The 16,151-nt window shown below is 43.2% G+C and overlaps 1 protein-coding gene across 1 annotated transcript in view; it reads left to right on the top strand.

The window, feature by feature from the left end:
- LOC124788728 (dipeptidase 1-like) overlaps window positions 1-16,151 on the top strand; it is a 304,298-nt gene that overhangs the window by 190,563 nt on the left and 97,584 nt on the right. Inside the window, exon 5 of the mRNA XM_047256010.1 lies at window positions 10,261-10,411. Within this exon, the coding sequence (XP_047111966.1) occupies window positions 10,261-10,411 (151 nt within the window). The remainder of the gene's footprint in view (window positions 1-10,260; window positions 10,412-16,151) is intronic.

The following is a 16,151-nucleotide window of genomic DNA, read 5'->3' as shown; positions in this document are numbered from 1 at the left end:
CCAAGAAAAGTATACTAGTATCAAACATGGGTGTTAATCTGAGTAAGAAATTCCCGGGAATGTACGTCTGGAGCACAGCATTGTACTTTAATGAAACATGGGCTCTGGGAAACCCAGAACAGACGACTGCTACAGACGATCGTTGAAAATTAGGTTGACTGATGAGGTAAGGAATGAGGAAGTTGTAACTCAGAATCGGAGAGGAAAGGAGTATGTGGATAACACTGACAAGAACAAGGCATAGGATGATAGGACATTTGTTAAGACATGAAGGAATGACTTCCATGGCACTAGAGGGAGCTGTAGAGGATAAAAGCTGTAGAGAAAGACAGAGACTGGAATACATCTAGCAAATAATTGAAGGCGTAGGCTGCAAGTCAAGTGCTATTCTGAGATGAAGAGGTTGGTTGGCACAGGAGAGGAATTCGTGGCGGGACGCATCAAACCAGTAAGAAGACCGATGACACAAAAATAAATCCTACACTGACAACAATTTCAGGATTTTGGGCTGCTGTAGAGGAAGTGTGGCTCAATATTTTGCAGGGGACTTGCAAACGACTTGTTTGTGCTTGCCACGTCAAGATGATGCGTTACGGAGGAGGAAAGGAAGTCCGACACGATGTTAGCAGGTATCCCATGACTTTAGTCACCTGAGAGTTTTTTACAGTTAGTACGGATGAAATTGTTTACTAAAACGTCTCGGTTGCAAATTATCTGTATTTTCGGCACGTGCCGTTTCCGTATACACGGAGAGGACGCCCTGTGCAGTACACACTTATATATGTTGTGGTATGGCCTCTACAAACGTCCGAGAAATATGTGAGCCTGCTACCGACGCAGTTCTGCAGCTTTGCTCTGCAGAAACACCAAATGTGATAACGGCAATAAGTGACGGCCCCCCACACCAATAAACCTGGGGTGGGACATGAGTGTTGTGCGAGAATGCACTCCATAATAAGTCACCTACCAGATCATGTCTTACACATAACTTGCCTTCAGACGGGACATACTCTCGTGACTTGATGTAAGAAAACGCCATTCCACTCTCCAGTCGATTATTTCACGACATCATAATAGTCATGCTTGGTGGTGTCATGGTGTCGGTAGTAGTCCGGATAGAGGCGCACGTGATCTTAGTCTTGCTACAAGCAGAGTTCCCAAGGGTCCTTGGTGAGACATCAGCTGCTACGTGTGCCCAGATTTCTTGCCTGGATGATGTTCCTTCTCGACGTGCGTCTGAGCTGCAAGTGTGACTTCCACAGACCACTGCTGAAAGCAGCGTCACACTACCGATACACTGTGTCGCCCTCAATACATCGAGACGTTCCTCCAGCTTCTTGCAGGCCCACCATGCAACGGAGTTCAAATGGCATAAGCTGTTGAATAGGCTTATGTACCCGTTGGAGGCGCATGGCTGTAACCTCGAGAGAATTCTGGAAAGTCTTTTCACCTCTACATTCAACACACTGCAAGTCCTCAGTATGCACAAATTATTCCCTGTTGCGGCTGAACACTACATCTGTTTGAGTATTGCTAGTTTTTCAGGAAGTGTATGAACAGTGAGTTAGCCGTGAATGTTCTGGGCTTCCTTCTGGACCAGCTTAAGTGAGGCTACCTAGTGCGTGCCATTGCGTGATACCCCGGCCTGACTCCGAAGGTCCTGAGTGCCATTGTGGATATCGGCACGTTTATGCCGGCAACCACTAGCCGCAGGCAGAAGGCGCCCGCCGCTGCCGTGTCGGGCCGCGGTGCTGACTCGCTCCTGAGTCAGCAAGGACATCGTCTCCGCCAGCTGCTCTTGTGCTGCCGCAGCATTCCACTTTCTCGGCATTCGTTATCCACTGCCTATTAGTCACAGTTGTTGTCAATATCGCTGTAGAAGACATTCCGCATCGGAGGAAACAAATAATAAAGAATATTTTGTTGAATAAGCAGACTTTGTACTTGCTGTGGTAATGGAGAACCCATCCCACAGTTTCCCACATACGCAACTTTTCAGCTGGACGTTTTCTTTCTGCAACATTATATTATGTAACATGAATGTACCAACAAACGATTGAAAATCAAGAAAATATTGTAAGTTATGAGGCCCAAAGAGACCAGTGTTTTGCTCTATAGGAAACATAAGTAGGTTTTTCATTTGCTAATATACAGTAATAAAAAAATAAAAGAAACGACACACCACGACGGAGTTATGCAAACTGGTCACAAATTGACGTTCATACGGGTATCGACGGAATATGCAAAATTGTAAACTTTGGTGGTCGACGGATGAAAGTATGACGCTGCAGCACAATTTCACCACAAAGTTGGCAACGGTGTTAAACATGGACAAGTCGATAGTACGTCACAAATAATTTGCAAATTTCATTCCGTATACTCAACTGGATGGCAACTATGCCTCGCAGACAGGCGCGAGAACATTACGCAGATGTCAGCGTTTGGAGAGGACATGTTTGTCTCAAAGAAGCCGGTTAGAGTAATCAGCGAATCGCTCGACATCTGAATAATAGCGGTCAAACTATTCGTCGATGTTAGCAAGAGGGGGTGAACTATGGCAGAACACAACGCTAAGACGAAAGAGATCGACCCTAGAGAGATGACAGAATGAGATGGCCGAGTACTCGTCAAAGAGGCATGCAGAGCCCCCAAATTCATCATTAACATCGACATGAAGTGCAGCTGGTACTTTAGTGACCACAAGGACGATTAACAGGCGGCTCACAGAAAGTGTACTCAGCTCATGGCGCCTATAGCGATGACTACCATTGACCTCTGTACACCAACAAGTCCGTTTCCAGTGGTGTCGGGCACATTTGGCCTGGAAACTTATTGATTGGACTAGAATTGTCTTCAGTGAAGAGTCCCGCATCAAACTAAGACCCAATGTCCCGCGAAGACGACTCTGGAGACGCCCAGGACAGTGGTGGGATGCCAACTTGATAGTCGGCTGCAATACGGCCTGACAGCCGGGACTATAAGCGCACATAAATCCGTCGTGCTAAGAAGCGAACCATTTCTGAGTAATTTATGCCGACCAATGTTAGTAACGAGAATGTCCAGATTCTCTAATAATAACCACAAACCAAAGCTTTCAGTGGTTGGTCTCGTCTTCCTCCCTAATAGCACATGTTTAGCACATTGGAGGAAGACATGTTGATACTTCCCTCTACAAAAGAAGACTGCTAGGTTGCCACTTTCAAACCTTTGATCATGTGATATTCCGCTCATTCCTTCTATATTTGTTTGTACCTGCAGTCTAATTATAAACTCCTAGCTCAATTGCGCCATTGTGTGTGCGCGTGGTCGGTTTCTTGCGTCAGGCGACGGGAGTCGCTGCTACAGATGTGCTCTCTACATCCGTGTTGAGCGCGGCTTTTGTTATGGCTATGCTGCGCGACAGGTGCCGGTGTCTGTGCTGAGAGGCAGTGTTCCGGTCGATACGAAATATTTTTCAACCGGGTTTTCGAACTAGGTAAAAAATTTGATCCTGCGCATGTTGCAGTCTCATATCTTCACCTGATATGGACTGAATATTTATTGCGCTGCACAGCATTCAATGAAACATTGCACGAAATTTTAAAGATTTTTCAGGGATAAAAACGCGTTGCGTAAACCTTGCATGTAGTTGATTTTAGCTCATTCATTACTATAATTGAAAAGTAGCTAAGTTATCGAAATTTTATTTAAAATTTAGAACAGAACGATATCTCATTTTGTTCTCGAGTTAATGGGTTTTATATTCGCTCTCATTCACGTTCTTACGCATCGGGAATCATGTTGTCATATCAATCATCATATCTCACAAACGAGTCAAGATATCGAAGCGCGGCTTTCTCCAAATTTTAGCGCGCAATGAGGCATGAGTTTTGTGTGATACGCCGGCTGGAGTGGCCGATCGGTTCTAGGCTCTACAGTCTGGAACCGCGCGACCGATATGGTTGCAGCTTCGAATCCTGCCTCGGACATGGATGTGTGTGATGTCCTTAGGTTAGTTAGGTTTAAGTAGTTCTAAGTTCTAGGTGACTGATGACCTCAGAAGTTAAGTCCCATAGTGCTCAAAGCCATTTTCTTTTTGTGTGATAAATACTCGAAAAGTTTTAATTCACTGAAGGTATGGAAGTAACACGTGCACAGCAATGAGAGATGGGCGTCTCAGGGCGCATACACACGCCCAGAGCAATGTAAGAAGCGTAGCAGGATGTATATACACGTTCACAACAGGCTTAAGTGTATTAAACGCCATGTAACAGTATTTATGATATGCTCCACTCTGCTCTGTGCCAGTTGTTTCCATGTGGTGCCAATTAACGAATAACTTAAAGAGCAGTCGCTGTATGGTGTTTAAGAACGTTTCCGCTGTTTATCTACTGGCGTACTATACTCTCTCTTCATACGGCTATAATATGAGATTCCGACAGAAGTTCTATATTAAAACGGTGGGTGAAGCAGTGTTCGCCACAATAACGTCAGCGTCATAACCGTCCTTCGCGATTTGGTATTCTGTCACACACAAATCGTTGAATATACCATTATGTTATTATTCACAACCATCATTTTGCCGAACATACTGCGACATCATTAATTCATGCATAGCACTTGTGGGATTTACTTACTATTCTGCCACATGAAACTACTCTATAAGTCTACGTTAATGATAGTTCTACAAAGCTTTTCCTAGATGGAGCCAATATTGACTTGGAGGTGACAGCTCGCCAGTACAGCGACAGTTTGGGTTATACTACACGATAAGATGGTTAGGGTTCACTAACATAGACTAAAACTTCATGAAAGGCTTATTAACGATTCTGTCAATAACTGATTTTCACTTGCTAAGAGGCACGTGTGGATGGTGACAATCATTCTGCAAACATTTTATAAGGCATGTGTTACCTCTTGGATGTTTATTATTAAGATCAGGCACTGTGAGTGCAAACCCAGTAGTCCAGGTTTGGAAATGAACTTGTAAGGTTTGAAATTAGTCTCCTAATATAAGTATTACAACTGTTGACAGTATCGTTAATAAACGCTTAATAAAATTTAATAAGGTTTCCTGTCAATAAAGTGTTGAAATTGAAAAAAATACCATAAAACTTGCGTAATATATCATACATGTCAGATGACAAACCCAGGCGTGCGCAAAGCCATTGGTAACCGCCGTAGAGATTTTGTAAATTATGCATACTACAGTAAACATTTTACACCTTCCTTGGCTAAAGAAAATGGTATTGCTAGGCTGGAAACCACTACATAATGGATCGTGTGTTTGACCCCTTACACATTGACTTACATCTCTCTTTTCAAGTACTCTGTTATGGAATTAAATTACATCACTTCGGCAGTAATTAGTAATTCCTCAGTGCTATTGCTGCTGTAATCAAGTTAATTCCTTTCTGTTTTTCGTGTATTCCATGCGTTGCAACGTCGATATCTTTGTCTCTCCAAACCAGCACTGTCATGTTGTCACACAGATATGTTGAGTTAGCAAATCTCATAATATTTACAGCTATTTTGTTTAAGCTTTGCTTATTGGAAGTCGTAACATGAAAAATGTAGCTGAGGGCTTGATACTAAGAGTATATTTCAGCTGAGGTAGTATCATGGGTTGGTACAGTGTGTAACGTCATTTCCTGTTGTGACTCACTATATTTTAGAACTCAACAACTTCCACGTCTGCATCTATATATCGGTAAGTTAGGGACAACAGCATCATTTTAATATGTGTTGTGGCATTTTTGTAGCATTTATAGCTATGGGAGGGCGGTCATACGACGTCTTGCATTCTATATTAGGTGAAGTTTAATGGTTCGTTATGCTTGCAAGGTACATGAAATTGAATTGTCTAGCGGTTTTGCTTATTTATGATTAACATGAATTTTCATATGTCACAAAGACAATTTAGATGTGACAACATTTAATTTATGGTTCCAAAGTATAACATGTTTCACAGTATATGGTACGAAGTTTCATTTCTTTTCCGAGACATTGTCTCTGATACTGTCTTTGGAAATGTCACATCTCTCACTGATTCCATCTTTGGCCGTGTTTTTACAGGTAGTCAAAGTTCTTCTTGAGTTTAAATGATATTTGGTGATAAAAGTACCTTATGCCTTCCTTCCCTAATAACACATTTGAGTAGCTTGCGTGTTTGTGGTGATGTAGTCGGTTACAGGTTTTATTTTCGTGAACCGTAGTTTCCAGAAAGGCAGCTGCACAGACTGAATACACTTTACATATTTAGATATCATTTCAATGCGAACGTCGAAATTTTCAAGTTTCTGACGTATTTTTGGAATACTGTGAGCAAATAATATAGGACAAATACAGGCTCTCATGCTTTTGGGACCCTTATGATTCCAAACTCCTCTTGTTTACATAGCATCCTGTAGGCCTGTGTCATTTGTAACAACAGTAGTAATTTTCAGTCAATATTATAGATTATATTTTCTTAGTGAGTAACATACTGCCACTCGGCTGCGAATTTTAAGTGCGAAGGAATCGAAGAGTGATAGTATGAAATCGTGTTACAAAAATCGAACATGACTCGATTTTAAAGTGCAGCCCTTTGCTGCGTTAATCAAGACTCATTTTCTACAGTGCAACCGCTTCTCACACTCCTGAAAAGGTACTTTAGAACAATTTAAATCTGTGAATATGTATGTTGAGGTTACGTTGTGACTTGCATCAAAAGTTGGCCTAATGAGTTATATTCATTCTGTCTATTTGCCTGATTAGTGTAGTATTTTTAGCTAGCTCATATTTCTGCAGTGATAAGCCTGGTAAGATTAGTTTTATGTTATCGAATTATTACGCCTAACTTCTAAAATTTAAACTGTTATTAGACCTTTAATACTAGCATTGGGGTGCATACTTTAGAAATGTGGCCACTAATTTGGCAAATATGTGTATAAGTGGTCATTAAATCACGTATTATTTTACATTGTAGATATAGTTTTGCAATATCGTGACATCACATTAATTGATTTGAGTCTTACAGCGTCTTTCCGTGTATTAATCTCAAAATTCAATGTAATCATCGCAGTTGTAACATTGCTGACGTATTTCACAAACGTTTCAGAGTTTTGCCAACGTCTTTGATGTGGTAAATAATTCACCACTCTGCTACATTTTTAACTGTGAAGGAATCGAAGAGTGGTAGTAAGAAATCGTGATACAGAGATCGAAAACTTCCCGATTTTACAGTGCAGCCATTTGCTGGTGTCAGTAGCGACTAATTTTTTACAGTACAGCCATCTACTGGTGATAGGAGCAAGTAGAATGTGAAACATTTGTTGCTTTTATTTCACATTTCAGGTTTTGTGGCGTAGCATTCAAGGTAAAACACATTTTCAACAAATACGAATTCCTATTTTATTATTTATACTTATAAGCAAATGTAAATGCTGCTTTTTAATTGTCTGTAGAGTAATAAGCTATGTACTTGTTCCAATATTCAATGGCAAATTATTTATAGCTTCGAACGAAATTTGCCAATGTGATTGGTGAGCCAGTCTTTAAACGAATTTTTGTGAGTCGGTAGTGAAATGAGGAAGAAATTTGCGAGAATGGGCGTTTGGAGCACACCATTGTACTTTAGTGAAACGTGGAGAGTGGAAAAACTGGAACAGAAGAGAATCGAAGCAATCGAAGTGTGCTGCTACAGAAGAATGTTGGAAATTAGGTGGGCTGGTAAGGTAAGGAATGAGGAGGTTTTCTGCAGAAACGGTGAGGAAAATAATATACGAAAAACACTTACAAGAAGAAGGGGCAGAATGGTAGGACATCTGTTAAGATGTCACATAATAATTTACATGGTACTAACGGGATCTGTAGAGGATAAAACTCTGTAGTGGAAGACAAAGATTGGAATACACGCAGAAAATAATTGAGAATGTACACTCCTGGAAACGGAAAAAAGAACACATTGACACCGGTGTGTCAGACCCACCATACTTGCTCCGGACACTGCGAGAGGGCTGTACAAGCAATGATCACACGCACGGCACAGCGGACACACCAGGAACCGCGGTGTTGGCCGTCGAATGGCGCTAGCTGCGCAGCATTTGTGCACCGCCGCCGTCAGTGTCAGCCAGTTTGCCGTGGCATACGGAGCTCCATCGCAGTCTTTAACACTGGTAGCATGCCGCGACAGCGTGGACGTGAACCGTATGTGCAGTTGACGGACTTTGAGCGAGGGCGTATAGTGGGCATGCGGGAGGCCGGGTGGACGTACCGCCAAATTGCTCAACACGTGGGGCGTGAGGTCTCCACAGTACATCGATGTTGTCGCCAGTGGTCGGCGGAAGGTGCACGTGCCCGTCGACCTGGGACCGGACCGCAGCGACGCACGGATGCACGCCAAGACCGTAGGATCCTACGCAGTGCCGTAGGGGACCGCACCGCCACTTCCCAGCAAATTAGGGACACTGTTGCTCCTGGGGTATCGGCGAGGACCATTCGCAACCGTCTCCATGAAGCTGGGCTACGGTCCCGCACACCGTTAGGCCGTCTTCCGCTCACGCCCCAACATCGTGCAGCCCGCCTCCAGTGGTGTCGCGACAGGCGTGAATGGAGGGACGAATGGAGACGTGTCGTCTTCAGCGATGAGAGTCGCTTCTGCCTTGGTGCCAATGATGGTCGTATGCGTGTTTGGCGCCGTGCAGGTGAGCGCCACAATCAGGACTGCATACGACCGAGGCACACAGGGCCAACACTCGGCATCATGGTGTGGGGAGCGATCTCCTACACTGGCCGTACACCACTGGTGATCGTCGAGGGGACACTGAATAGTGCACGGTACATCCAAACCGTCATCGAACCCATCGTTCTACCATTCCTAGACCGGCAAGGGAACTTGCTGTTCCAACAGGACAATGCACGTCCGCATGTATCCCGTGCCACCCAACGTGCTCTAGAATGTGTAAGTCAACTACCCTGGCCAGCAAGATCTCCGGATCTGTCCCCCATTGAGCATGTTTGGGACTGGATGAAGCGTCGTCTCACGCGGTCTGCATGTCCAGCACGAACGCTGGTCCAACTGAGGCGCCAGGTGGAAATGGCATGGCAAGCCGTTCCACAGGACTACATCCAGCGTCTCTACGATCGTCTCCATGGGAGAATAGCAGCCTGCATCGCTGCGAAAGGTGAATATACACTGTACTAGTGCCGACATTGTGCATGCTCTGTTGCCTGTGTCTATGTGCCTGTGGGTCTGTCAGTGTGATCATGTGATGTATCTGACCCCAGGAATGTGTCAATAAAGTTTCCCCTTCCTGGGACAATGAATTCACGGTGTTCTTATTTCAATTTCCAGGAGTGTATATTGCTAGTGCTACTTTGAGATGAAGAGTCTGATACAGGAGAGGAATTCATGGTGAGCTGCATCAAACCAGTCAGAAAACTGAAGAAAAGAACGAAGCACCATGAAGGATTTATGTGAATAAAAAAACACAAAGCACCACAAAGGTATTATCCGAAGTACGCAAATCGTTAGATGTAATGTACATGTACATGCAAACATATTATTAGAGTTTCAGAAAAAAAATTTGATGTGTTCAAGAGAAAGATCTTAACAAATTTAGGAAGCCAATAATGTGTTGGTCCACCTCTGGCCCTTAGGTAAGCAGTTATTCAGCGTGATATTGATGACAGAGTTGTTAAATACCCTTCTGAGGGATATCGTGCCAAATTAAATCCAACTGGCTCTTTGGATCGTCGAAATCTGAAGATGGTTGGAGGGCCCTGCCTATAATGCTTCAAACGTTCTCAATTGGGGAGAGATCAGGAGGCCGTGCTAGCGAATGTATGGTTTGGCAAGCAAAAAACAAGCAGTAGAAATTCTCGCCTTGTACAGGCAGACGTTGCGTTGCTGAAGTGTAAGCCCAGGATGGCTTGCCATGAAGAGCAACAGAGTAGGGCGTAGAATATCATCGACGTACCACTCTGCTGTAAGGGTGCCATGGATGACAGTCAAAGCGGTACTGCTGTTAAAAGAAATGGCATCCCAGATCATCACTCCTGGTTGCCAGGCTGTATGGCGGACTACTGTCGGGTTGATATCCCACCGCTGTCCAGGGCATCTCTAGACATATCTTCGCTCTGGAATCTCATCGACGCGAGTAGAATTGTTTTTAGTGATGAGACCCGCTTCGAATTGAGCCCCGATGACCAACGAAGACATGTCTGTAGATGTCCCGGGCTGCACAATGCACGTGATGTGTCGGGCCAGCTGCCTGAAACATCGGCCGACTGCTGTTGCAGAGATCGTGTCGGCGCACGCGGGGCGCCGAATCGCCAGCCTGATCGGCGTGGAGGGCGGCCACAGCATCGGTAGCAGCCTGGCTGTGCTGCGGGTCCTCTACACTCTGGGCGTCCGCTACATGACGCTCACGCACGCCTGCCACACGCCCTGGTACGTCACCACGCTCACGCCTACCTGCTGCATTGTATTATAGGGCTCTGCCTCAGATCGAACCGTGCTATGTCTAATTGCATTCATATTTGTAGAAATTTCAACATCAAGAAGGATTCTTGTAGCTAAACAGAAATGGTCACTGATGAGGTATATGAGATCAGTCAAAGTATAGGGATTTCAGAACAGTAAGTAATACATGACGTAAAGAATTCAGTATGTTGTGAAGCAGCCAAGTTGCCAATCAGAATCTGTGAACTTGTTCGACTGATGTCAGGGAGATCATGGATTTGGTTCTGTGAAATTCCCCTCCATTCTAGTTTGCAAAGCATGAATAGTGTTCGCTGGAGCACCGTTTCTTTACTCCTAGTTGGCAACGCGCAAAAGTAGAAAATGTATGCTAATACAAGATGAACCACTTAAATGTTGCACCATTTTGATTTCGTGAATTGCTCAAGAGAAGAAAACAAGGATTTTGGTAAATGATAGGAGATAGTGGGGTTCTTATTTCTTGCAGGAAGTGAGGTATTGAAACAAGTCTATTTTTCTTGTGGAAGGATATACTATTTTTATGACATTTGGTAACTCTTGAAAAGAAAAGGGCAGTGGCAGAACGTGTGTTAATGTTGGTGTTGAAACATTTCGCAGAAGTATAGGAGAGAAGTGCAAAAACTGAAAGGCAAGCCGCCCGATATCGGTTATTGTGTAAACACCGACAAATTTGACTCTCAAGCCGACGGCGCCAGACATATTTCACCACCTTCCTGTCATCAGTAGATTTTTTATGAGTAAAATGCATATATGTTTTAATAAAATAATTATTGAAGAACATATATGACTATAGTCTCACTCTTTGGAGGGATATGTTGTTTTGGACCTCAGCCTGTCTACTCAGCTGAGTGGTAACGTGTTTGCCTACCGTGCAGCGGGTCCAGCAGATTTTCTCCGCTGTTGGACTCGGTGTTGTGTTGTCCTCATTACCCTTTCATCGTCATTACCGACGAACAACCCACCCAATGTGGCGTCTACTGGAAGGAGACTTGCAACCCAACGGCCGAACTTCCCCAGATGGGGCCTCCCGGCTAACAATGCCACGAGATCATTCAATTTCATTTTTTGTTGGACCTTCATTACATTACTATGCAGATCGCTATCTGCAATTAAATTAATTTATTGTTATGAGACTGGTTGGCCACTTAACGAATCAATTTAGCACAAAGAGTAATTTGAAATGATTCTCTCTTATTCTTCAGTCTCAGTTGTACATTGTTCAATACAGGACGTGTTTTGATCTCTCTGAGCTATGTGCAAGTAGTTTCGTCAGCATCCCGTCATGTCTCTCTCAGACCCTCACATCAGAGGACTAATTGCAACAGCAGCCTGTCATTTCTGTGTCATAACTTTACACCAGAGTACTGTATTGTACTTACATGAGCTTCTGGAGGCCGCTCATGCAACTACGTATACCTGAAGCCGATAAAGAGAGATCTAAATATGTCCTGGATTGAAAAATGTGCATCTCAGATAAATGGGATTTGTATAAAACATCTATATAGTTGCTGTTCTTTCGTGACGAATATGTCGGTTATAGCGAAAAGTAATTTCGTTTTGTGACCTTATTTTCCGATTAATTACTGTGGTTTTTTGTGACCCCTGTTGTTATCTGTGTGATCGCCTACAGTAGATATACACATGGAGCACGGAACATGTTTTTACTGAACAAAACGCGTAAGTTAAATCGTGTAACGTGTTCGTGGAACTAAGGAAAGTAAGGAACTGAACACCATAAGGAACTATTAGGTTGATGTATTTGACCATATATAGTTGTAATATACTTTGTTTGTCGATTAGCTAGCAGAGACCACTACGAACATGTTGAATGCACAGCTTCAAACATATCACATAATAATACGCCATACACAAGAATTTATTTAGAATTGGACCCATTTCCCTTTACAATCTAGCCATTATCGAAAGAAAACTGTCATCTTCGGCATCTTAAGAAGTGAACCAAAAATTGAAATACTTGAAGTTACTCAAATTGTTTCTCTGGCATGCCTACTTCAGGAAGTATCTGTTTACCTGGCGACAACATTCACAAACAGAATGGAAAACAGACACTTGGGTATCTTCTACTTCTTTCAAGAGGCTAAGGCTTGTCCCTGGTAGCACTGCCTCCATCTTCAGCAGTCCTCCTCATCTCCATTTAAGTACGATAGTAAACAGTTTACTTTTGGTGCTGTCAGTACTGTTTTGTAGGAACTCTATTTTTTAGGACCTAATCAAGAATGTCTTCTATACCCATTGCTCTACTTTATTTTGACCTATTTAGTGCAGGGAAAAACTCTTCTGTACCGTTGTCATTAATGATCCCTTGCTCTTTTCATCGCCTAGTTTTCCTGTTCAATATACTTAACTAAACTTCAAATTTCTGCACCGTTGTGCAGGTCTTTAATATACCTTTATATCTGTCAATTACATCTTCTATGTAAAATAGCAGCTTGCAGTTATTATTTCTCACTATGTTAATCTTGGTTCACTCTAATTTCGAGGTAAGCTTCATCCAGTTTCCAATTTTTTAAATCGTCTTCTGTTGCTAATTTTTCGCTGGTACTTCTCTTTCACTAAGGGGAACATTATTGTTATGTTGTTTTCAACTGCTTTATATTCATCAAATCTTTTTATTTTCGTCTGTTCCTTTTGGCAATGAATTCCAGTACTGGTTCATCCAACGCTTCCTAGATTCTAACTTCTTTATTCCTAATACATCTGTGACTACCTTCGTTATAAGTGACTTGATGACGACCGATCTTCTTCTTTTCTTGTCTGATTCTTATGTTGCATGCTTGAATTCTTGCACAAATTTGAACCCCCCAATTGAGCGCCAGAAGGCTATAACTGAACGTGATTATGGTTTCTTAGTTCTAAGAAAAAAGTGAACTGGGAAGAGCACAGATTACGAACTCCTAGTGTAAGGGCGGGTATGTTAAAGGAAATCGTCTGTACCACTCTCATGTTTGTTACAACTCTGAACACTAGGTAAATATAACCACTAAAGCTTGAATACAAAACCAAAACGGACTTTTATTTGAGCATTTTGCGAGAGCTGGTGTGTAGAGAGTTCTGACTGCACTGAGGCATTTGCCAACACCAACAGTGTCCTGTATTATTAATTACCCAAATATACTGTAAGACGCGTACTGTATGATAATACTAATAGCGTTGGGGAATGATCCTGACAGTTGTGAGTTGCGTTATAGGTAAACAGTGCACGGTACCATAGTGTGACCTGTAGCAAACCATGATTGTATTTTAACTTGTCTTTGCATGAAGCTCAAAGGAAGATTCGGAAACACGGGTGTATTGACACCAGGTTTGCTAAAAACTTTTTCTGGTAGAAACAGTACTCCTTTACAGAACAAGCAAATTTAAACAAAAGGTCAGAAATCAGCTTCAGAATGTTCAGATTGCAAACCAAGTACAAAAGAAAGAGATCACTTTACGGGACGCATAAAGTAATTCCGTACAAGAACTAAGTACATACAAGAATCGAAATGACCTGTTACTTTTTCTGGTAGAAACAGTACTCCTTTACAGAACAAGCAAATTTAAACAAAAGGTCAGAAATCAGCTTCAGATTGCAAACCAAGTACAAAAGAAAGAGATCACTTTACAGGACGCATAAAGTAATTCCGTACAAGAACTAAGTACATACAAGAATCGAAATGACCTGTTACTCATTGAGAGAAGGGTTCAGACGATCATGGATAGCATTCCTGAAAGAGGAGTTGATTGCCCAGTATTACCATGGATAGCAATTCTGACCATTGTGCGCACACGTCTCGGACCTATCCACAGAGAACTAAGCTCCGTTTAAAGTCGGAAAGCCAAGCAAAAGGTAAAGTATTTGCTGCTCTAATTGCAATAACGGAAAAGGAAGTTGTTGTACATGAATACAACCGATTATATTTACAATGCTTTGCTTAATCCCAACGCGTGTAGCAATCCCACCAGCAGGTTCCCAACAACTAAATATGAAGGGGATGTTGTTTCTAACAGAACAAGTTATTAGCAAAACTGGTATCAATACACCCATGTTTTCGGATCTTCCTATTATCCTCATGTAAACACATGTTGAAATACGATCATGCTCTGCTACAGGGCACGCCATGATTCCATGCTGTTGTAAGTATACCCCAACTGACGACATGTGCTCAACCAGAATCACGACAGACACAAGAGTAACTGCGCTCATAACATGCCACAGTTCAGCGTATACAGCCTGACAGTAAAAGGAAAACAATCAGAAGGGGAGGAGAAAACTAAGTGAAACCTTCCGGTCTGAGAGGGTATGGGATGTTGTTTCATTGATTACAAAATCGAGTCAAATGTACAAACATTTGGCAATATGAGCCTACTTATCAGTATGACCGCCTCTGGCCTGGATGCATGCACTCATTCGTTTGGGAAGGGTGTCGTAAAGTAGTTGAATCCTCTCCTGAGGCAAGCTGGCCAACAGTTTTGTAGCTGGTCCTTGATATCCTGGATATTCGCAATGGGATAGAGTTGGAGTTCGAGCTAGTCCCACGCATGTTCTATTGGGGTCAGTACTGGGGATATCTCTGCCCGCAGGAATACCACGGCATCATGCAGACAGCTCACAGAGAGTCGTGCCATGTGTGTCCAGGCATTGTCCTGTTGAAAAATAGCAGCACTATACTGTCACCTGAGAGGTAACACTCGAGGTTTCAGGATGTTTGTGACATACAGTTGACCGTCAGAGTTCTCTCAGTAACTAAACACTGTGATCTGGCCATGCCGATGGTTCCCACACCATGACACCAGCAGTAAAACCATTGCGCCTCTCAGCAACATGAGAACAACGTGACCTTCTCCAGGTCGCCGCTAACTCAGCGACGATGGTCATTCGGGGCTGTACAGAACCGTGATTCTTAGCTGAACACAGTGTGATGACATTCACCAACACTTCATGCTTTCCAGTCACGGCGTCACTGCAAACGCAGCCACTTGTGATGTGGTGATAAAGGCAGCTGCTGCGTGGGACTTCAATGCCCTAATCTAGCTGCTGTTGGTTTTCCTTCTAATGGTGCGGTTTGACACAGAATGCTGCACGGAGTACGTTACTCGTTCTCTAACGGCAGGCGCACACACGAAGAGGGATGTGCTTGGTTCACAATACGATGAACCTTCATTGTGATGATCAGACGTGGTCGACCGGAACCATGACAATGATTATGTCTGTCCTCACGTTCCCTTGTAGTCCAACAAAGGGCGACTGACACATCCGAACGATGAAAAAAATCTGGGCATTGCACAATTCGACCATAAGGTCCAATGGAGACCCTCAACGAGACAGTCTCAAACTTAGTGTAGGTGACACTGTCCCACGCAAGCACGTCGCATCTCAGTGCCATTCACAGTGGCCACTAAACATCTGACATTGTTCACGCCCTTTACATACCCTACCAAGCTTGGTAATAGCATGAAACACGAACAACAATAATGCATTTTGGTGGTTGTTCTACCTGTCACAGAGAATTGCAACTCTAAGTCATTTACATAACCGGCGATGGTGTGTACGTGTACGAAGTTACACTGACGTGCGACCATGTCTTCTGAGTGCTTCACTTTGCTTGTAAAGCAGTTTAATTCTCGCGGCAAACTTCTGATTTACCGCCGCAAATTACAGTACCTCCTGTGAGATATCACACATCCGGCT

This window comes from Schistocerca piceifrons, chromosome 3, assembly GCF_021461385.2.
Source record: "Schistocerca piceifrons isolate TAMUIC-IGC-003096 chromosome 3, iqSchPice1.1, whole genome shotgun sequence".
NCBI lineage: Eukaryota > Metazoa > Arthropoda > Insecta > Orthoptera > Acrididae > Schistocerca > Schistocerca piceifrons.
Note: the sequence above shows the minus strand (reverse complement) of the source record. Positions and strands in the feature narration are given on the sequence as shown.